This window comes from Rhyacophila brunnea, unplaced genomic scaffold (assembly GCF_057557595.1).
Source record: "Rhyacophila brunnea isolate RB1 unplaced genomic scaffold, BYU_Rbru_1.0 scaffold_4, whole genome shotgun sequence".
Taxonomy (NCBI): Eukaryota; Metazoa; Arthropoda; class Insecta; order Trichoptera; family Rhyacophilidae; genus Rhyacophila; species Rhyacophila brunnea.
Window position 1 is genome coordinate 2189161 of NW_028233068.1, and position 23426 is coordinate 2212586.

Consider the following 23426-nt stretch of genomic DNA (forward strand, 5'->3'; position numbering starts at 1 on the left):
TGTAACACAAACGTCACATTATCAAATTATGTCTACAAACCAGGAAACATACAAATTTAAAGTAAATTATAAATTTGATAAGTAATTTTAAATAATACCTACTCCCATCATCGAAAAAGACCAAGAAAAAAAGCCTGTAAATCACATTTGTTTAAGTAGAAATTACAATGAATACAATTAACAATAATTATTTAAATGCGACTGTATTTTATCAAATAAATACAAAGGACAAAAAAGTTAAATATAGTCCGAAACTATTAGTTTATAAAACAAAATCTAATACAATTTATTGTAACCCAAAAACAAATGAAAACTTATTTGTTTATTAATAAAAAATATATATGTTACGCCGAATGTACGAAATTGACTATAACATGAAATGGGCAAAATTTTGGCTAATTCATGTAATAGTCAAGTCCGTTGCCTTATTCATGAATTAGGTAAATTATCTGCCGAGTACCTGAATTCGCCAGGGTATGGAATTCTTAAACTGTCAATATGACAGTAGAAAAAGTAAATTTAATACGGATGGTTTTATTAGTTATAATTGGACATAATATATTATTATTATTATTAGGTTAGGTAAGGTAAGGTTAGGTTTTGTAATTCTGAATTCAACTGAGTGTCCATTTTGAGGTTAGCTAACAAGTGTCAACAAACTATCACAAACATACAATCAACCATTGCACGATTCAAATCGCGAAAATACCTTTTAATAAAATTCTTCTGTTATCATATTATAGTTCTAGATTTTTTTGCGCATAGTAAATGGATATGAACGTCATTGTAGTTATTGATTGGTACATTTTTATATTATATTCAATGACATTTGACACAATTGGTTAGTTTGATTAGTTGCAAAAAATACCACCGGAGCGCGACCATCTATGTTGACCATAGATAATATACGTAAATTTTGACCAATGCATGAGCATTTCACACATTTAGTTTAGTTGCAAAAAACACCACCGTAGCGCTACTATCTAATTTGTCCAATGCATAAACTAGGCAGAAAAATTACTGCCGAATTCACGCACTTGGCAGATATTTTGTCTAATTCATGAATAAGGCAACGGGCTTGCATTTTTCATGATTTAGGCAAAATTTTGCCCATTTCATGTAATAGTCAATTTCGCACATTCGGCGTAACATATTGATACCAGTTGAAGGTCTCCCACAGGAGACCACCTCAAAGGGCGGACCGAACCATCAACTTTCCCAAAACACCACAGCCTACGTCCACTCTTCACACCCCCACTGAAATTTCCGACTTTTTCTCTCAATTCCACCCCGCTTCTGGCCTGCTAGTGATACGGTCTTCACCATTCTTCTCGACAGAGAAAGGCCGGTATCAATATATTATATTCTTTTTAGCACTACAACAGGTCATGAGGTCCAACGACAGTAGTGTAGTGAAACAGTACTGCAGCTAGTTGTAGAAGTGAAACAATCACAAACATTCAGGCTTTGAGAAAATCACATAAATTATTGTGATCTCACTGGGATCGAACCCAGAGTCCCTGGATAAAAGGCTAGCACCTTATACACTAGAATACGAGGGTGCCATGCGCCCCTGCCATTTGCAGTGAGTTTTGTGACATAGGTATTTGTTTGTTTTCGGGTTACAGTATGTTGTGTTAGGTTTTGGTTTGGTTTTAGACCTTAAACGACCACGACCAACAAATCTTATAAATTTACAGGAGTGGGGACTACTTCGTGATCCGTTCTGCTGTTGCCTTCCCTCAGAATTCCACGCCTGTGGATTATAATATAGCTGGCTAATCATGGTGAAGAATTCATGCATGTGGTATGTATTACAATTTTTATTTCCGAAAAGGTTCAAAGTATATTTGTCTATAGTTCATATTTTTGACAATTCAATGTGTGACTACTGAATTAATGTTTTTTATTACTTTATGTTGCATAATTATTTGGTTTAGAATACCGTTATTGTGATTTCAACATAAAAAAATGTTGACTTCTGCGCATTTTTTTCTGTGGTTTTTCCAGACAATATGGAGTAATATAACTTTACCATAAATGGTCAATGATTTATATTACAAATTTTCAAAACAAATCATTATTTTTTTGGACATCTTGTTCATTTCTGTTTAGACCGACAGGTGAAATCTGAGTGATGAAAACTTAAATAACATGCTAATTATATTGAATGGGTCCCTAATGAGGACACAACAGCTGTGCCGTCCGTGGCGAAAGGATTAAATAAATTGAATTTCTGTCAAATACCCTCCCCTTGCTCCACCGTATTATTATTCAATACTTATGTACGTAGCTGCTTAGAGTAGCATATTATGAATTGTGATATAATATATTATTATGCCATTTAGCATGATATAAAAATTTAGATAAAGCTAGATTTACATGTTTCACTAGAAAATTAAGTATTTTCAATATATATTATGGAGTAAATTGACCAAGAAGAATGGTTTGACTGACCTTGAATAATGGCGAGCAGGATGACAATAACGAAGAAGAAGAAAGTGATATCAAACATAATTCGGTAGACTTCGTAGTCGTCTCCATCTGGATCTCCAATTTCGTCTCCGATACCACCTCCCGCTCTTACGCCTTTGTACAGGTGGAACACGAAACACTGGAAATAAATAATAAATGCCATACAATTTCAATTTTAAATACTTCACTGACCGCCCATCATGATAAATAGTGTTGCACACCAGTAATTACGTATAGGTTGTAGTCTGTCGGTAGGGGATAATTTGCATTTTTTTTTTTCAAAATTAATATCTTGAATCTACGAGTGTTTGAAATTATAATATGTTTTCTACGCTCACTTGACTTTTCCTACCTCCTGTATACTACCCTGCTAAGTAAAAAGACAGTATTGCGGTTTCAGTGAAGTTAGAGAACCCAAGTTTTAAACTACGTTTTCTATTATATTATGTAAAATTATTGGTTGACATAATCTGAATAATCTGATGGAGAAAAAGTAGTTTAAAACTTGGGTTCTCTGATTTCACTAAAACCACAATACTGTCTTTTTACTTAGCAGGGCAGTATAGGAGTCGAGCAAATGGTTGATAACCGATGATTTTACATATAATTTTTATCTTGTAGTTTATCTGAGTGTCTGCCTTTCAAGCCGCGGGGTGTGGATTCGACCCCACTGTCTAAAAGAGAATTTTCAATAACAGTGTGCAAAAAATAAAGATGAAATCGGGAAAGATCCATTGCGTCATGTCAACTGATAGTCTTATTTGAAATATACACTGAATTATTTTTTTAACGGTGATTTGCATCCAAATTGAATTTGTACATTTAAATGGTAGTGATTTTAATTGTGCGATGATCGCATAGCAGGTACATACATGCATTGTAATACAACTTTACTGTTCATCGAATCATTTTAAGTCAGTAGTCACTTGGAACAAATAACAAAACAAAATTTGTCGGAAGCAAAAATGGCAGTTTTCACATTCGTAAAATGTTGCTAAGTTAATAAAAATCTCTCATTTCTTTGTTGTAAAATATAAATTCTGAAAAAAGAATTTAAAATGTTATTTTTTTATTACTATACGCACAATATTTTAAAATACTTACTTTGTTTAGAAGATATAACCGTAAGAAAGAAATTAAACATTTTTGTTGCCTTGCTAACGTTTTTGTTTCCAGAACTTCAATTGCAGTGCGATCAATGCGTAGCGAATATATAAATGAGATGATTACAATATAAATAAATTAAACTTTAAACTAAATAATTTTGATAATTAAATAATTAACATAATATTATGTATTACGTATGTTACCGAATGCAAAGTAAAAATATAATTCTATTATAAGATATAATTATGTAGGTACCGTTGCCATGTCATGACATTTTTTATCGGGGTCCTCGCCCTCTTCTTCATCATTAACGTAGAATTTCCTGAAGAAGTTGAAAGCTATCACAGTGTAGATGTACACGATGATCGTCAACAGCATCACAGTCAGCACCAACTGGAAAAATTTAGAGAGAAAAACATTTTTTAATGAATATTGAGTGGATTTTGCATTACAATAATATAATATTGTGTAGTAGTTTATTGTAGGTACTGTAAAATTTACTCGGAATGAATATAACAATAATTGGAAAGTGGTTACATAGAGATTAGCAGAGACAAAGTTAAGCTATTTTGTCAATATTAGTAGGTAGTAATTATTATGAGAACACCTAACGTAGACCATTTACTGTTGTTTAATTTAATAAAACGCAATTTTTTTGTAGTACTTATTCCACTTTTAATCAATAAATTAGGACCGGTTTCGTCCGCCTCAGAAGGACATTTTCAAATTGCGTTTTATTAAATTAAACAATACAATGCAGTTCCACCACGAATTGACAGTTAACAAAATAAAAGAAAGTAGACCATTTATACGTAAATGGCAATACATATCATACTATAATATGAATTCATAGTGCAATTTTGGTTATCAAGTCGGGATTATATATTTATGCCAATTTATCATTCATCTACCTGTTTTCCATTATGTGTTACGGACTGAAGAATGGTTCTCAGAGTTTTGAAACCGACGGCGACATCCAAAAGATGGGCAGCGAAGAAAAAGTTGTTAAAGTTTCCCATCACCGAGAATGTGAAGTACCACAGGGAGTACAAGAATGAGTTGTCGGTGATCGTCACGCCGGCTTTCCACACTTGGTAGCGCCAATCGATTGTCAGGATACTGCAATATACAGGAGGAGTTTCAATTGGGGATTACAATTCTGGACCGTTTCCATTCCTGGGATTTTAGGATTATGAAATTAGGTGGGATCCTTGGATTCAGGGTATTAGGATTGAAAACAATAGCTGCAATATACTGAAGGAAAAAGGAATATTTTTTTATTATATTGATTTTACTAATTTTAATACAAATTTAAGATAAATTTAAAAAATGTAACATTTTTAAATCTTGTGAATTATTCGTTGAATAAAAAAAATAGTTATTATTATTAGCAAGTTCAAGTAAGCTACAACAAAAAATTTTGGAGTGATCCGTGACATCGGTTAGTAATTAAAGTAATACCTACTTTGATTTAAAATACAAAAGTCGATCGCCAATAGTAGCTCAATTTAGAAAACGATTCAGAGAGTATTAAAAGCCATTAGTTAAAATTTGTCGCAATTAAGTATGACGCCTTTAGCATAGTGATCTATGTGCATGGGCGCGATACCCGAGAGATGCAGGTTCGATTCCTGCGGGGGTGTCTCCCTTTTTTCAAAAAGATTTTTTCTATTGGTTATAATAGATAAATAGAATAATAGAATAATAGAAAAATAGAAAAATAGAAAGATATAATAGAATATAATAGATGTTCTCCGAAGTGTTTTCAAAATTATGTATGTATCAATTTTTATTGTTTTTCTAAATAAATAAAGAACTCCTTAATTTGTTATTATATTGGAATAAAAAAAATTTATACGAAACAGCTTCACCGCCACATTCGAATGTAAATACTATTAATATATTCAAATTGACTCACTAGTGTAAGAGTCCACTGCCTTCTTCCTCTTGCGATGAGAACGAGGTCTTTTCCATGCCGAGTAGATTTGAAATCGAGTCAAAGTCATATGTCTCAGAGTACTTTTGGCGGACCTTCTTTTTTACGAATTTGTCCCAATAGTTCACAGGGAATGATCTGAAATATTGTTACAAATATTAAAATGCATAGGTACTTTAAAATAAATAAATTACATAAACATATAAATCAGATTGACAACGGTTTCTCACTTTGCGCTTATGACCAATTTGTCCCAGTGGCTTTTAATATCATCGTCTTCTGGCTGCTCTGCAACGTAGAGTCCATCGAATTCCAGTCGTCTCGCAATTTCCTTTTCTCGTTTGAATATAGCTAGAGGAACCTGTCAAATAAGAAATTAAACATTTCATTAGTACACGTTCGGTTGAATGATTTGATCAAGTACATTGTGACAGACTAAATAATGTGGTGAGATCAATGTGTCATAAACAACCTCTAATGATAGACCTCGATTCCTCATCCCATAAAACCATCGTCACTCCCATCCAGATCGCTGGCGATGACACATTTCTTAAAATCCCCTCCGATAGACGCTGAATTAATAATTGAGGGAATTATCACCAGATTTCACATTCAAATCTTGAATGTTTACCTTCACACAAGGTGTTGAGCGATCTTGAATTATTATTCTTAATGTTATTCTCGGAGTTTAAATACATATAACCCAAATGCTTTTAACTGAAAAATATTTTGGTAAAAACATTGCTTTATAATCGGGACAATAATATGGTATTTAACCAGAAGTATCCAAATTATAGTTCAACTTATTCATATTACGAGGGTGGGTCAATAAGTCCTTAGAAAAGCCGACAGGTGGCGCGACTAGTACTGTAAGCGGTTTGTTTTCATGCAGCGGCACTACCGATTCAGTATGCTGCGAAGTTTCAATCAGATTGGTCGGGTTGTTGTGTGTTTCTCGTACATTTAAAAAAAAAATTTGCTTGTGGAAAATGGAAAAATGGAAAATGGAGAAAATTGAGGTTAGAGCTGTTATTAAACATTTTAATATAAAAGGGTTAACAGCAAAGGAAATAAAAAATGAGTTGGATTTAGTTCACGGCATATCTGCTCCTTCACTTGCAACTATTTATAACTGGTTAAATGAATTTAAACGTGGTCGTACATCAACAAAGGATGAACCACGCTCAGGACGTCCTGTAGAGGTGACTACACCAGAAATGATCAATAAAATCCACGATATGGTGTTAAGTGACCGAAGATTAAAGTTGAATGAGATAATTGAGGTTACAGGGATCTCAAAAGGTAGCGTCATTTCTATTTTACATGACAAATTGGGCATGAAAAATATTTCTGCAAGATGGGTGCCGCGTTTGCTCACAGTCGACAATAAACGCAATAGGGTGGTGGCCTCTAAAGCCCTGTTGTCGCTCATGCAACGCAATCCGGATGAATTTTTTCGTCGCTTTGTGACTGGAGATGAAACATGGATACACCACTATACTCCCGAGACGAAAGAACAGTCAAAGCAGTGGATTGCGAAGGCAAACCATGTCCAAAGAAGGCGAAAACCGTAAAATCAGCTGGTAAGGTTATGGCTACTGTATTTTGGGATGCACGTGAAATTATTTTCGTTGACTATTTGGAAAAAGGAAAAAAAATAACAGGGGATTATTATGCATCTTTATTGGACCAGCTAAAAAACAAAATTGAAGAAAAACGGCCTCATTTAAACAGGAAAAAAATCCTCTTTCATCAGGACAATGCCCGTGTTCACACATGTTTACGATCAATGGCTAAAATTGAAGAATTGAAGTTCGAATTGGTCGACCACCCACCGTATTCGCCAGATTTAGCCCCCAGTGACTTTTTCCTTTTCCCAAACTTAAAAAAATGGCTAAGTGGACAACGTTTTTTTTCAAATGAAGAAGTCATCGATCGGACAAATGCTTATTTTGAGGACCTTCCGAAAACTTATTTTTCTGACAGTTTAAAAAATATTGAGAAACGTCTAACCAAGTGTATTGAGCTCCAAGGAGATTATGTTGAGAAATAAAAAAAAAATACAAAAATAAAAACTGTTTTAATGCTTTTTTCTAAGGAATTATTGACCCACCCTCGTAGGTACATTATAAAATTTAAAAAGTTCACAAAAAACATTCAAAAGTGATTAAAATATTTCCCTCCTTATTATCACTCAATTTTCAAATATATTATGAGGAGAAATGGAGATACAGTCGAACTTGGTTATTACGAGGAAGATGGGACCGACTGAATTAGCTCGTTATAAGCGTTACTCATTATATTAGAGAATAGGTATTTTTAAACGAGTGAGCATTCATTCAATGCGATTCAAGCATGCGAATAAGTATGGCATTCATAAACTACAAAAGAAGTTGTTTATTGTAATGAACGCTGGTAGGTACCTAGTGACTTCACAAGCCTTGGATTTTTACATGCAATTTCAACCATACACGTGTATATTTTTTCAATATTGTCGGCGAAATCACCAATTAGGTAGGTACTTAGACACTTAGTCCGGTCGGATTTTATTGCTTACGGTCAAAATGTTTTTAAACGATCGACATATTAACAGGTTTAAATTTTAGCTCAGTATAACCGATAAGTAGCACGTTATAAAAGTGAATATATGTATGGAGAAAATCATAAACTAAAATGTCAACAAATGTTTCTTCATAACATCCGAGATCTCGCTATATCCGTGATCGTAATAACCGAGTTCAACTGTACTTCATTTAGTTTGTACCTTGAGATGATAATAGGCGATCAGCATGGCCAGTGAACAGAGAGAATGTAGAGCAGCAGCGAGTCTCATCACGTGTTCCATGTAAAAGAAGTCTTCATTCACATGGACGAGTTCTATAGGATCCTCTTCCTCAGCACTGCTGTTTTCCCCACTACCGCCTTGAATGGAAGAATAGAAGAATGGAAGGTTGTATAATGGAAATTATTTCAATGCACTCCCGAGTATAGTTATAGAAAAGTAATTACCATCGCCGGAACCCGAACCCGAACCGGAACCCGATCCTGAGCCCGAACCGGAGCCGGCTAGAATATCTATAAGAGAGTCGCCGCCGGCGCCGCTGCCTTCATTATCATCATCCTCACCTAATGTCGTTACCTATGAATATGAAAGAGTGTAATGAGAATTTATCATCTTTCATTAGATATTTATAAAAATATCATAATATATAGGAAAATACAATAAAGTTTCTCACCTTGTAGAATAGCAGCATGAAGTTAATACAGAAAGCCAGTACGAGAGCCACATATTTGAGATTGTAGAAGTTTCTCGCCAGAAACGAGACAGCTCGGTGTGTATACTGCGACAGGTCCATTTGAGAGAGAGCCGATGGTTGGGGTATTGTCACCTGAAAAACAATATGTAATAATCAATTTGTGTACAAAGAATTCTTAACCTCGGAGTCAATAATATTTTGTAGTTGTGGTAAATTTAATAAATAGAATACTATATATACCTTTTTGCTTTCAGCCTCAATGGCAGACATGGCGGCTTGCTGAGCTTGTTGGGCCTCGCTTCTTTCCAAAGCTTGTCGTTTGGCAGCTTCTCCTCTATAATTCAAATTTAGGACAATTTTAGTTTCATTTATTACCCAGTTGAAAAATACATACCTACATTTATATGGTATGGTAACCAATGATATTTCTCTGATTGTGTTTGGGAAAAATATGATTGATAGCATTGTTTGTATTTTTTTACATTCAGTCATATCTGCGTTTCCTTTTTATATTATTCATCGAAAAGAAGGAAATGTCGCTGATGTGATTTCAATAGAGTTTAGTTTTCATAGTCCACGCTTCGATGCCACATGCTAAAAATGCTTTCCATCACCAATTACTCGCCTCTCTATGAATACTAGTCTAACCGTATACATAATATGTAGTATTGTTTTAGAGAGGCAAAGTTACCCGAGCAAGTCGATGAGAGAAGGCGGAGGTTCAGCATTTACAACTCCTTCTTCTCCTTCCGCTCCCTCCTCCAGAGAAGTCTCTCCTTCTTCACCTGATGAGGTCGGTGATAGGTTCGGAGACTCGTGTGGTAGCACCTTTATCCTGAAAGATCACACGCAGCCATTTATTTATATACATTATTTATTAATATACGTTACTAGCTAATTTCACCACCTACTTATTGAATGAACCTATCGAATGTTATTTAATTAATGCTTCAAGAGTAAATTTCTACATCTGAATGATTTTGAACTCACTGTCCGTCTTCTTTAGAGATGTCCAGTCCAAATGCGGATACTTGCAATTGTCCCGTGTCTTCCGGAGCTGCTGGTAACGCAGGGAGATGTTTTGTAGGACCTGAAATTTAGTTAATTTCATATGAATTTGTATGAAAATTAGAAATTATCCAAATGTTAAAAAAAAAAACAAAATGTTTACACTGAATCAATCAAAATGATTAAAATGACAAAATAATGTCATTGAAATAATAATTATATATCTTGATCTCATAATGCTAGATCTCATATTTATTTTTAATTAGAAATATTAAAAAGTTTAAATGGCTAATTATATTGGAAATATAAAATGTGTAGGATTGAATAAGTAGATAGATCGACAGTGGGTGGCTGAAGTGATTTGATCTATTATTTGATGTATTGTTTGTGCAAGTAAGTGCCTGTAAGATTAAATCAATCATTCAAAAATATATCAGAATGTGAAGTTTTTTCAAATTCAGGAGTTTACTGTGTATAAAATAATGGCAATATTATTATTTCGTTTTGTTTTGAATATATTTTACCTGAGGGTTTTATTGATTTTTTTGCTGATGATAAAAATGATAAAAAAGGGGTTAAGAAATTAACTTTTGATATATAGCCAATAAATATCTACCAATGTTAGTTATTAAAAATGTTTTCGAAAAAAATAAATCCAATGTTAAATTAATTATCATGTATTGCATTCTACATAATATTTCTACGTCTCAATAACTACGTTTTTCATTCCATAACGGCTCATGCTAATTTAAAAGCTATTTCTTGGTATCATTTCATTAAAGTTTATGGCAGTAATTCTGAAAGCTTTTCATTACTTTGTTGAATAAGCAAAATAATATTACGTGAACCTAATAATTTTAATGTTCGACTAATAAATAATATGTATTGGTAAATTTTAACTTACGATAACTCACATTTGATTATTACTCAAGAAAAATTTAATTGAAAATCATAGTGAGTCAAAGGCCTCCTTTACATTTAAATAAGCACTTATATACTTTTCCAAAGAAGCCTTACAAATATTTTTCAAATGCAAGTATTAGATTTTGGTTTGAATATTCTTACCATTAATATCTTCTACGACGGCACAATAACTTGAAATGAGAAATCATGTTTTTTTAATATTATATTATTATTTGTATAGTGTGTGATTGAATATTAAATTACTATTCAGTTTCGGAACAGTCGTTGCAGTGAAGATTCATATGAGACCGTTTTACAAATTATACGTAAGGACAAACAACATTGACAACAGAACGAGCAACATCAAATTTCAACAACCTAAGCTTGAACAGTAGAGAAAAATATCCAACAGGGACAAGAGTGAACAACATTTATGTGTAATGAAGAAAACATGTTTTTTTGTGCGGTATTAATTCCGTCTTTGTATATTCAACAAAATTTAATTCAATATTTACGTTTGGCAAAAGATCAATGCCAATATTGAATAGAATAGAAAAGAATGAGAATAAAAAATAATACATACACTCGTCTGACATAATATATTGTTAAAGATATGTAGTTAAAGACACTGTCACTGCAAAAGAAATAGCAATTGACTAAAAAAAAATTAAATAAGATCATTAATTTATATTAATTTTGGTTTAAAAACCAAAACGGAAGTAATATTTGAATAGAGTTTAAAAAAAAGATTTTCTATACAATATTTACGATATGTTGCGAGAGCGGGTACATAACGGTGATAGACATTTAATTACCAGCATAGGATGGATTGCCTTTTATGAAAGACTTGCGACATATCTCGAACTTCACAGCCTGGAGAGTTTGAACATAATCAACATTTAAAGCACATAAAGATGAAGAGACGTGTGCAAAATGAACGAGACAATCATACAGCGACACCGACTGAAGTACGCATTCCTCGGGCGAACGATAAATAGAAGTTATGAGTTAGTTCTAGAGAGTGCCACTGCCTCGAAAGCCAATAGTTTTGTAGACTTGCAGTATTGCGGTATTGCAGCAGCGAATTGGAGCCAGGCTTTTGTATAAAATTGTGTTCGGTCTGTCTTACTTTGTTTGCTAGAGCGTATCCTGAACTGACCGATTTTCTCCTCCTCGGTGATTTCAGGTATCACTTCTTCAGTCTGCGGTCCTCTCATCAGTCCCAGGAGTATGCCAAAGATGTATCTGAAAACAGTAAATTGTTACATTCAAACTATGTACATACTTGAGGTCATTTATTTTAATTTTGATAATGTATACCTACCGAAGGGATAAATGTTACATTATAGTTGACTACGATTGCCACCTGTTGGCATATTCCATCACTAAAATTTCACTCCTTTTCATTTTATATACAACCACAAATATAGATAATAAATGCACAGATACTAGAGGCTAGGTATGCTCTCGTTTGTGCTATAGATGAGACCATTTCTTTTCACATTTCAGCAGTCGTTACTATTATACTCAATAGACAGGAAAAAGAAGATCGATAATAGTAATTGAACATATTACATAACTTGAAAACACCTAAGAAACACTGATAGTCAATAATAACGCAATTTGATAAGCATTTCATGTACGACCTACTAGTTCAAATTGTCGTAATTAGATAGGAGGCTCGTAGCATAATTGGTTAATGCATAGATTGGCGTGACACCAATGTTTATACGGGTTCAAACCCGTCGAGTTTCGTATTTTTTTCAAATATGATTTTTTCTAGTGGGTCTCAGGTGTTTTCAAGTTATGTATGTTCAATATAAGGAATGTTACATTCTCAAAATCTTGTGAATTATTCATTGAATAAAAGAAATGGTTAATTAAAAGTTCATAATTGAATTTGACATAACACCACAGTTGCATAATATTAGGAAATTTCACTGTGATTAGTGAATGAATCGGTTAGTACATTTGGATTTTGATGGTTGCGGATTTAAATCCCTTTTGGTAGAAATATTTTTCTGAAAAAAATTCTATTAGATATTTCACCCAAACAATTGTGTATCCTCAATAGAATAGGAACTTTGAATAGTCCAAAAATAATACAGCCGGTATATTATCGTCACCGTTCAGGCAAAAGTCACCAACCCTAAAAACATAGTTTTGAGATATCGCAATTTGAAAGTTTGAAAATGCAGGAAAAATCAGATTTTAATGTTTTGAAGGTTTTATCTACATTAAATTATTTTCTCATGTCTTCTTAATAATTTCTTTAAGGTACTTTTACTTTTTGATGCTAATTAAAACATCTGGAAGGTTTTAAAGGAGGCAAGGTAGCTCAAATTATGGTTTGGTGACTTTTGCTTGTTAATAATCTGAACAATGTTAGCCAAAAGAAGCATCAGTAAAACTCACCATCCATAGTATAGTGACTTTTGCTTGTATATTTATAACGAAGGATTTTTTTTTATAATGTCTATTCACCTATAATGACTTTTGCTTGTTAAGATTTTATCGAAAGTCATTTAGTGAAAAACAAATAATTCGGATTTAAGCAAAATTTTACTAACTAATGTACCGAGGTGAGTTTTGCATCTTAAAGAACATAATTTTACGCTTCGGGTGACATACTCAACTCAAAACTGCCATTTTCAGGGTTGGTGACTTTTGCCTGAACGGTGACGTTATGTAGTTTTTGTGCAGTGAGTCAGATTTATTTACTCGCTGAAGTTGAATATCTAATAATCTTTGTTTGCAACGTATTGCGGTGAATGTAAAAAATGAGAGTTCCACAAATACACCAAGAAAATATTATACATAATGCTACAAAAGATTTTCTTCAAACATAAATAATACAATAATTATAGTCAGTCTTATATTTGGAAAGAAAAAAAAATTCTATTGGAAGTATTCAGTATAATAGAACCGTTACTTACATATTCACACTGCTCATTCATGGAAAAGCATTAAAAGTAAACAATTCTTTATTTCATTAAAAGTTTATTGAATAATGTAAAAAATGTAAGATGTAAAAAAAAATGTGGAAAAGAAAGATGAACTTAATTATATTTCAATTTAGAAGTTATATTCATTTCTAGAATACATACAATGTTGGGGATAGAAAGTAAGACTCACTTGATAACTGCCGCTATACTGTAGCCAAAGTAGTAGAAGATGTAGAAAATAACTTTGAAAAATCCAATGAAAATCTCAGCAGGCGACATCTGTGACAATTCCGCTATCCGCTGTTTAATGTTGGACGGAGACAGCATTGCCAAAAAGAAGTACATTCCGTCTTTGCATGCTTGAATTCCTCGCCGAATCGGGTCTTTTGTAGCTCTGAAAATAGATTGTGCTGTAATTGTCAAAGTTGCATGATATCAATGAAGAAATGAATATCCATTAACTAAAATTTTATTGAGAAAAAGTATGTATGAATAGAAGAAAATAATGCCATTGTAACTATACCACATTGAGAATAAGGTCCGATAGTTCGAGCTGGTAACAAGAATGTGCAAGTTAGTGGTCGAGCACAGTGGCGCACCCAGGATTTAATATTGGGGGGGGCCCAAGGAGGAGAATATAAATTAGTCCAATAGGATCTTTTTCTTCTTCACAGCCTAATTTCTCGTTTATCGGTATTTTGTCTATTGCACTCGGTGTACGTATACCATGGTCCCCACATCCTGAAACGGGCCCTCAGGCTACGATATTTGGCGGCCCCCCTACCTACCGCTAAGATTAAAGGCAGTGTGAAACACTACATTAACGTTCTTCAAATTGTGTTTCAGTTCAAATTAAGGGTACTTATACAGTGAATTATTGGCGATTTTTAATACATCTACTTTAATAATGGAGCTGTCGAGTATCGACACATAATAATCAAAAAATATATTGCACAATTATATAAGAAATTGAAAATGTTCATGGCCATGAAGTATAATAGCGCCGCAGGCGACTGTTTTTACTATTAAAACTAATTTATTATGTGTGTTTATCTCACTTATCTGGTCAACCCGACACGCCAGGCTCCCCACAGCCCCCAGCTCCCCACAGCCAGTGTTTCGAAATTTTTGTGTTAGAAATTAAAATCTAAGAATTTTTTCTAAAAAGGGTGCTGGAGAATTATTACAAATCATTTTTTTGCCGTGTCTTTATTTGTCTAATCCCAAAGGTATAGTTTATTGGCTTTCAATTTCAATGTTTAAAATCATTCTGATAATTTTCATTTTTGGGGGGTGCCAGGGCCCCTTGGCCCCCCCCTGGGTGTGCCACTGGTCGAGCATGACAAGCTGATATCGTAGGAGTGATGTAAACAGTATTAGGGATAGGAAACATAGACAGTGTGTATATATATAAATTAGTCTAACTGCACGGGGAGAAATGGTATCTGCGCACCTTGTATATAATTGTGATTTGTACGAAAGTTCGTTATTATGGATTTCTTCTTTCGTCAATCCAAGTTAGAGTTTCAATTGTCTCTGGATACAATTTACAAGTAGGAGTACATCATTTTCCAACAATTGGACATAATATGTCGATACTTAAGAGCATACATAAGTGAAACGGCAAATAATTTTCAACAATAGGTAGGATGAAATTTCGCACTCGTCGCCAAACGGAGAGTGATAGTCGAGGTATGAACACGTCAATTTGTTTTGTGATGGCGTGGGAGGAATATATTCTTATATCGTGTAAACATGACTAAAAAACGTTACCTATGTACTTGAAAAAGAAAATATGTCAATGAATATTATTATTATTACTAATATAACAATAAACATAACATTAAATGGACGCATGTTGAATTTTTATGACAAATTATGTTTTGTTCGGCACGCGTCATTTGCACAATCCGCGCGTCGCATAGTCACGATCTTTTTAGACCATGCCTCAGCTGAAGTATAGCCTTAAGCAAATTGAAAAAATGGCAACATTAAACAATAAATTTAATAAAACGTAGACTCATTTTGTGCCGAAAATAATGCAAATCCATTATGGATAAATACTGAGTCATATGATCTGTGGAATATTATATTAAACATACCTCTCCTCATCGTCTTCACTCATATATGTTGTGTAGGCGGCTTCCCTATTTCTTGGACCGCCTCCGGACTCCTCGACGGCCATAAGACCTGAAGCGTGTGTCATTTCAAAGATAGCATCCTCGCAGAAGTTTACGAAGGCCTCTAGTTTCTCTTTGTCGCCGCCTTCTGTTACGATGCTGTAGAAGAAAGCGCGCTTTGATTCCTGTTGAAAAATATTTTATGAAATGATTTACTCAGAAAATAGTTCTCGCTGTAATTCATAGAAATATTAAGAATGTTTCCACTTGCCTTAATTTGAGGCTTCTCCCATTGTTCAATATTGGACTCCTTAATTTCAAAATATACTCTCTCGATCCTCTTGGCTCCGCCCATGATTTCAATGCGTCCCAAGAATGGTTCAAAGTAATTCAATACTGAGCCCGCAGTCTCCAAGAAACGTGCCAATCTGATGAATAACATTAATGAAGTTATGTATAGGCTACAGGTCTATTCCAGTATGTCAAATTGTGATGAAAATGCTATGAACGCGGGTCGTGGTCATGTAGAATGACGTGCGCCTTTCCCTATTTCAGCCATACACCAGACCATACTGGAAGCTATTAGGTGGATTGATGCCTTGTCGGTTGCACTGTAATCTCTTATATGACTAATTCTGTGATTTTGTTTTGTAATGTCTTGAACAAAATGTTTTATTTTTTTTTATCGCCAAATGATTATAATATTAGGAATACTTTGAAAAATATGTAACTCTGTATGCAAGATTATATATGAGCAGAATAATAGAGAGAATAATATGAGCCTTTTCTATCTTTCGAGAATGTTTTTAGTATGGTTGAAAATTAGGTTTGAAAATAAAAAAGAAAATGGCCGCCTCCTGTGATGTCATGCTTTATGTACCAACGGTTATTTACGACTTTATGTGATGGTTCGTTGTATAAAACTTTTTTTATTCTTGTAATATTAATGAATTGTTTTTTTATCTAACAGCGGTGTCTCAGGAAATGAACCTCAGAGCACACATAGCACCGTGAGTGTAAAACCAAGGCATCTGCAAATTTTTCAATTTTGAGATTAAATGCAAAACAACTGCAAAAGTCGTGAACTTGATAATGTAAAAGTGAAGTAACTGAAACAAGATGCAATATAAATGTAGATATAAACCAAATATTATGGTTTTTTTTTAGAAACTCTATTTCTCCTAACAAAACGAAGACTTCAAACCCTAATATATCCAAAATATGTCTTTTGCAGATGCCTTGGTTTTATACTCACGGTGCGACATGTGGAGCTGTTACTAAATGAATCTATATTGCAAAATCATTAGCCTTAGTAACCTTTATTAAAGCTTCACTTTCATATAATATAAAAACTCTATCTGCATAGAAACAGGTAATTTTCTTCAATATCTTTGTTGTTAATGGCTGTTCGCCAAAATATGAGGTAATACCTTTATACTAATATAAATCATATCAAATTATTGTGAAAAATGGTGATGGCAACGACAGAAGTAATCAATACCTTGGTTCATTGGGCATATGCTCAGAAAGGTTGGTGAGAAGGACAGCAAGATTGAAGCCGATTTCTTTGGAAGGCTCATGGAACCGATCACAGAATCCGACATAGTCAAGTTTTCCATCGTGATTTGTCTCACAGCACATCAGTAAGAAGTTGATCTCCTCTCTGAAACCATATCATGAAACTTAGAAACATGTGCAAATTATGCCGAGTTTAATAGTACATATTATGTAAAAAACATATTTATATCATAAGATATGTGTTTAATCGATACCGAGAATATAATGTAAGTTAACATTTTTAATCTACTCATATTATGATAATGAAGCATATTTTACTGATTTGGAGACGTGTAACTTAAAGTTCATGCTCTTACGGTGTGTAACTTTTCTGCTGTTCCATTTTCTCTCGGAAATCCTTGGGCAGTACCCATCCATCATTATTGGGGTCGATCTCCATAAAGTTGGGACTGGTAGTGAGATCTTTTAGTTTCAAGAACATGTCAAAGTATTTCAGGATCAATTCCACGTTTGAGGCTGACTCGACCAATGTGTCAACCATCTGTTTACCAATGGTACCTGAAAAATCATATGTTACGTACCTATACATATTTTAATAAGACCTGCTTCATACATGTAAGGTATGACATTGTAGATTGTACAAAAACAATAATAAGTTATTTGAATGAATCAGTTTTGACATTATGAGTTGAATTATTTATATTTTTTAGCATATTTTTAAGCCCTTCTAAAACAATGGTTAAAACCTTAATGTAAATTGTAAAATGACAGCTTACCATTGACGACGTTTCCTTCAAGCATAGAGAGCATCATGGTGATCATGTCTTTTTGCAGATTCAGCAGCTCTTTGAGGAGATCCACCTGCGAAGAATGCTTCGACAGTTTGTCTTGCATGTGAGAGAACAAGAACAGGAAACCACCTACCGCATCCCACAACCTGCACAGCAAAATAAAGCCAATCATTGTGAATTTAACTAATGAGGAAGGAAATATTGTTAACATAAGTTATTTTGTTGTTATCGTAAACAGTACCTGGAGTGCGCCAAGGCTTGCTGATTCTGTGTGCAGGGACCCTGGATGACTTCAGTGAGTGTGTTGAATACTTGACTGGCCACTCCGATGGCTTTGAAGAAGTTCGCTTTACCGGCTGGGTCAATTAGTTCCTGTTGATTTTGTGAGAAAAGGTATGTAAGAGAAATAATGAAAGAATTTATAGTAGTGGAAACAGTGTTTCGGCGTAGGTACTCATCGGTTTCAGCCAAGATGTCAGTATAGTCAAATATATTCAGAAAGGTTGAGGAAGTGAAAAAACTGTTTGTAAGAATTAACGAAGGACTAACCTTGCTTGAGTAGTGCCAGTAGAAGTCCATGATAGATTCCTGAAGTCTGAGCAAATAATCGACGGTACAAATGACCACGTTGACAGTTGTGGTGTTACCGGCTTGTGTCCTGAGATAGTTTTGCCATTCTGTTGAAATAATATGACTAATACATTATTATGTATATTAAAAAAATATATATTTTTAATATATTATATTACCATTACATACCAACAAAAGCATTCAATTTACAGCGTGATAATTATTAAGCACTCAAATAAGTATTCCTCACCCAAATTATGGCCTTCACAAGTGAGTTGAATAAAACGGAAAAGGGCGCACGTAAATTCTGCGTCATGCATATTTTTCTCGCCTGCCGCTCCTTCCAAACCTACTCCGAGACCTGTAATAGTCAATGGAAAATAATTGAAGACATTTCTTTATTTGTCTGATATCAATGGAGTACTCAATAAAATCGATGTCAGACGTTACCTTCAGCTTTTGTGTTTCTTTCAAAGGCATCCAAATCAAGAACGGAGCAAGAGTTCATAAGGCCTGCGATGGATGTGAAGAAACCCACATCTTTCTTTTCCTTCAGATGGTTTAACATACCCTGAACAACAAAAGAGATTCATATATTATATTATAAGCTAAGAGTGATATAAAATAATCAATTACATAAATAATGTTAACATTCACAACCTTGCCTAATTGACAAATGGCCAGTTGTTAATGATATTAAAATATAATATTCTCTAATATTAATACTATCGACCGAGGGTACTTGATGGAATTTGAATTTAAATTCTAATGGATTTAAGTTTTGTACTGTTCCGTTTGAGTTGTTTTTTGCGACCCGGGTTTCGCCTTTCAGAATCTTCAGGCACATGCGCACTCACCAATGGTAAATACACACTGATAGTGGTATATATGTCAGTGTGTATTTACGATTGGTGAGTGCGCATGTGCCTGAAGATGCCGAAAGGCGAAACCTCGGTCGCAAAAAAACGACTCAAATAATACAAAACTTAAATCCATTAGAATATTCTTCGTTTTAAACTACATATCGATATGAGAATGATTTTAATTAAAGCAATATAATAGATGTGTACCATCTGGATGTCGATGTTTCCTCCTCTCAGGACGCTGATTCCGAGTTCCAAAGTCTTCATGACCATGTCACTGGGGACTCCCTTGGATGCCGAGATATGCAGCAGGACCATCTCAGCCACTCCTCGGTTGGCGAGGCGAGCTTGATGGAACAGCAGTTTTTGTTTCTCCATCTCTTGCTCCTATCAAATTAATCAGCTGTTTTAATAATCATTCTACTTAATACTACGATGATAATATGATTTAGGTTAATAGCAATGTAGTTAATCAATGAATATTATAATTATAATCAGTTGAAATAAAAAGCAATAGTGTCTACCAGTGGTGTAAACTCGACAGTAAAAGTTTATTGGTTTATGGTACTAATTTCAAGTCCGTGCATTTAAAATGAATAAAGGATGGTGGGGATGTCTGTAGGTAAAGAGATTATTCACAATTTCTTTCAATTATAAACAGCATAGTAAATCTTTGCAAAGAGAAATAGCAACATTAGAGAGAGAGACAAAGAGAGCATGGAATGCTCATGCAATGACATGAATGTACATGAACTTATTTTCTTTTTTCAAAGTGACCAATGATTTACTGTCGGCTTTATGTTGCATCAGTCTGTTTATTTATTTAAAAAACGCAATTTTTTATTGTATTTATAGATTTCTGGCTTTTCACCGTGTGTACTTCTTCCTTCTTTCTTCGACGTTTCGAGCTCTTTGGAGAGGCCATTCTCAAGAGATATGCTATGATGAAGTGTAGTGTAGGTGTATGAATATGGGGAAAGAAGGAAGAAGTACATACGGTGAAAACCTAGAAATCTATAAATACAATAACAAACAACCGTGAAAGTCTCAAATATTATGCAATTTTACATTGTCTGTCAGATTTTCAAATGTCACAGATTTTGTGTGTGTTACTACTTGTAGTGTGTATTCATGTAGCAATATGTTATTTAAATGTTGTAATTAAACTTTTCTGTAACAAATGGTTTACCTCCCACCAATCCACCAATAGACATTCTCTACGCCACTGATGTTTATTATATTTGAGTTACTTTTAAACTCTGTTTCGCACATAGACGAATAACATTATTATTGTGAAATATTATATATAGGCGTATGTTAGCGAGCAATATTTTTATAACATTACCATAAGTTTATCCATGGTCCTCTAAAATGTAAGGCATGTAACGAAATATATTATTAATTAGGATTAAGAAACGTTATAGGATAATATAGAGAACTGGTACATGATTGACTGAGCATTATAAATTATATACATATTTATTTTGTTAACAGCAATAACATAAGACAGGAATTCAGAGTGAATTTTTAACTGATAACAAACATAAAATACTGGCATAAATAAAATTTAAAAATCATCTGTACATGTATACTGGCTCCTCCTTCTTCTTCGCCCCCTTCCCCGCCACCGTCTCCTTCCCCTTCCTCTTCTTCTTCACCGCAAGATTTGGCAACGATGAATGCATACGACATGTAAAGAGGATCTTCCTGTAAATTGAACAATATTTTAGTAAACCAAAAGTGATAAGTTTGATAATGTGAGGTAGGTACTTTACATCTTGTCGATTGGAAAATTAAATTAAAACAAAATAAATGTATTTACCTGAAGAGCCCCAGACCTTTCAGTCATGGCTCCTCGGCAGAAAGTGGTGACCAGCTGCGTCAGAGGATCCGGCTTTCCTTCTTCTTCTTGAGCTTCAGCCTTTTTGAGTTCTGCGTCTTCAAATGTTTGCTAATAGACAAAAGTATAAAATTGGTTTTTCAGTTAATTATTTAAACTAAATAAATAATACAAAAAGTGTAAGAATGTGGCATTCTTTAATGTGTATACTTAATTGTTCATAACATAAATAGAAAAATATTAGGTTGGCCAAAAAGTAATTGCGTTGTTCATGATGACAAAATGAAGGCAATGATTGAATCCAATTGGCGTTGAACGACAATAGATTGCTGATATTTTTAAAATCAAAATCACACGTCAATACATTACTAAGCAATAAGTGATATTCGGATAACACATGGGCTTAAAGAAATTCATCTCACTAAGCGCTTTTTTATCTGCGATTCTCTCTTGAAACATAAAGAAAATTATCCAGTTTTGAAACATTTGATAAGAGCATGAAAAATCGAATCAACGCACGAATAAGATCACGTGATGTCACATCAGCAAGCGTGATTAACCTGCTCATGCACTTCAAAAACAGATGTTCATAAAAAGTTATGCCGGTAGTCAGGTGGTAGTTTTAAGCTACTTCCATGGAACCAAACTATTAATTCGGACGTGCACTGTCAACAATTCAATGATGCTATCAATCAGAAACGTCCAGAATTGGTGAACCGCAGAGGTGTTGTCAAAAAGTATTGCACCTCGGATGGTATTTGTTACCCCATCCTCCATATTCGCATGATCTGGCACTCGGGAATTGCCTGAATGAAGGCACAAGGTAATCAAACAAAATGGTCAAAATATTGTTTAATAAAGTTCTTGTTTCCCATGAAAAATTCAATGGAATAAAACTGACTAACTTTTTGGCCAACCGGATATTTGAGCTGAATAGGATTTGAAGCCGCAATCAATAATTAAGGCTTTACTCATTAATATTGACGATCATCATAATATGTAAATTTGAATCAAGGTATTAGCAATAGTTACTATACAGTACTAATACATGCTAAATTTTAAATTGTCTAAATTGCTTACTGTTAGATCTTCAATCATGACTTCTTGTCCCACATTTTCTTCTTGCAACCAAAGTTCGTAGTATGTTCTAGCAAAAATGTTGCAGGTTCGGTGTCTGAAAATAAATAATTTATTAGTAGCTTTCTAGTGGCATACGGAATTGTTCATATCAATTGAATTTATAAAAATGGAATCTTTCAAATCGATCTTTTAAAACAGGTTATAGTCAAACATTGCTTATCCGGGCAAATTAAGATATAGGCAAATAAGATTTGATCAATGTGCTAACGTCATGTGGCTTAATGATCATATTTATTAGCATCATTAGTGTTTGTTTGAGTCATCCGCATTGTTTTGTCTTTTAAACATGCCGTATCAGAATATTAAAGTAAACATTGGATGCTTCAGCTGGTTGCACCAATTCATGAGCTTCTTCTACTGACACAGGACTCACAGAAGAGAAAGAAGTAAATTGTTGCGTGAATTAAAAATTTAATAACGAGAAACATGAGAAAAAGCCAATTCACTTTAGAATTATATGTCAACAATATGTGACAGGTCAATAAATACATTATGCAAACAAAACTTTCGTGCATTGCTACAACTCGTATTTGTATTGCAATGATTCCGTGGCATTTATATTGTTTTGATATTAAAATATCAATCATGACATCGTAAACTAATTAAAAATAAATAATACTACATTTGGAATAAACTTTAAAATAATATGGATACATAGATTAGAGTGCCATTTAAAATCTTTCACATTCCACTCATTTGCCATCTCTGATGTACGTAGTTTGCGTAATATAAATCTGGATAATAGAAAAAATAAAAAATCGCCCAAACCTTTTTCTGATTATCATATTATTAAACTGATAATTATGTACTCTGAAATCCGGATAATCAGTATCTGGATGATGAGGATTCTATTATATTATTAAAGTTCAATAAGGAATACCTGCTCAGCTTATAGAGTGGCGTTGATCGAAGACACGCCATTGCTGCTCTTTTCCTAGCGGCACATAATACTC

General features: G+C 33.8%; 1 protein-coding gene across 4 annotated transcripts in view; it reads right to left on the reverse strand.

Moving 5' to 3' along the window:
• Positions 1–23426, reverse strand: part of RyR (Ryanodine receptor) — a 501624-nt gene that overhangs the window by 320981 nt on the left and 157217 nt on the right. For 3 of the 4 annotated variants that reach the window (XM_085955035.1, XM_085955038.1, XM_085955037.1), the window contains 26 exons: positions 22414–22507; positions 21316–21444; positions 21078–21200; positions 19701–19880; positions 19081–19201; positions 18881–18991; positions 18610–18737; positions 18302–18432; positions 18046–18206; positions 17626–17827; positions 17253–17414; positions 16023–16179; positions 15734–15936; positions 13822–14025; positions 11816–11931; positions 9766–9865; positions 9467–9610; positions 9016–9109; positions 8755–8907; positions 8528–8657; positions 8283–8440; positions 5749–5879; positions 5501–5656; positions 4494–4701; positions 3838–3975; positions 2458–2614 (listed from right to left, as the gene is read on the reverse strand). In XM_085955035.1, coding sequence (XP_085811161.1) covers positions 2458–2614; positions 3838–3975; positions 4494–4701; positions 5501–5656; positions 5749–5879; positions 8283–8440; positions 8528–8657; positions 8755–8907; positions 9016–9109; positions 9467–9610; positions 9766–9865; positions 11816–11931; positions 13822–14025; positions 15734–15936; positions 16023–16179; positions 17253–17414; positions 17626–17827; positions 18046–18206; positions 18302–18432; positions 18610–18737; positions 18881–18991; positions 19081–19201; positions 19701–19880; positions 21078–21200; positions 21316–21444; positions 22414–22507 — 3791 coding nt within the window. The remainder of the gene's footprint in view (positions 1–2457; positions 2615–3837; positions 3976–4493; positions 4702–5500; positions 5657–5748; positions 5880–8282; positions 8441–8527; positions 8658–8754; positions 8908–9015; positions 9110–9466; positions 9611–9765; positions 9866–11815; positions 11932–13821; positions 14026–15733; positions 15937–16022; positions 16180–17252; positions 17415–17625; positions 17828–18045; positions 18207–18301; positions 18433–18609; positions 18738–18880; positions 18992–19080; positions 19202–19700; positions 19881–21077; positions 21201–21315; positions 21445–22413; positions 22508–23426) is intronic. The other variant, XM_085955036.1, reaches the window with a different exon arrangement.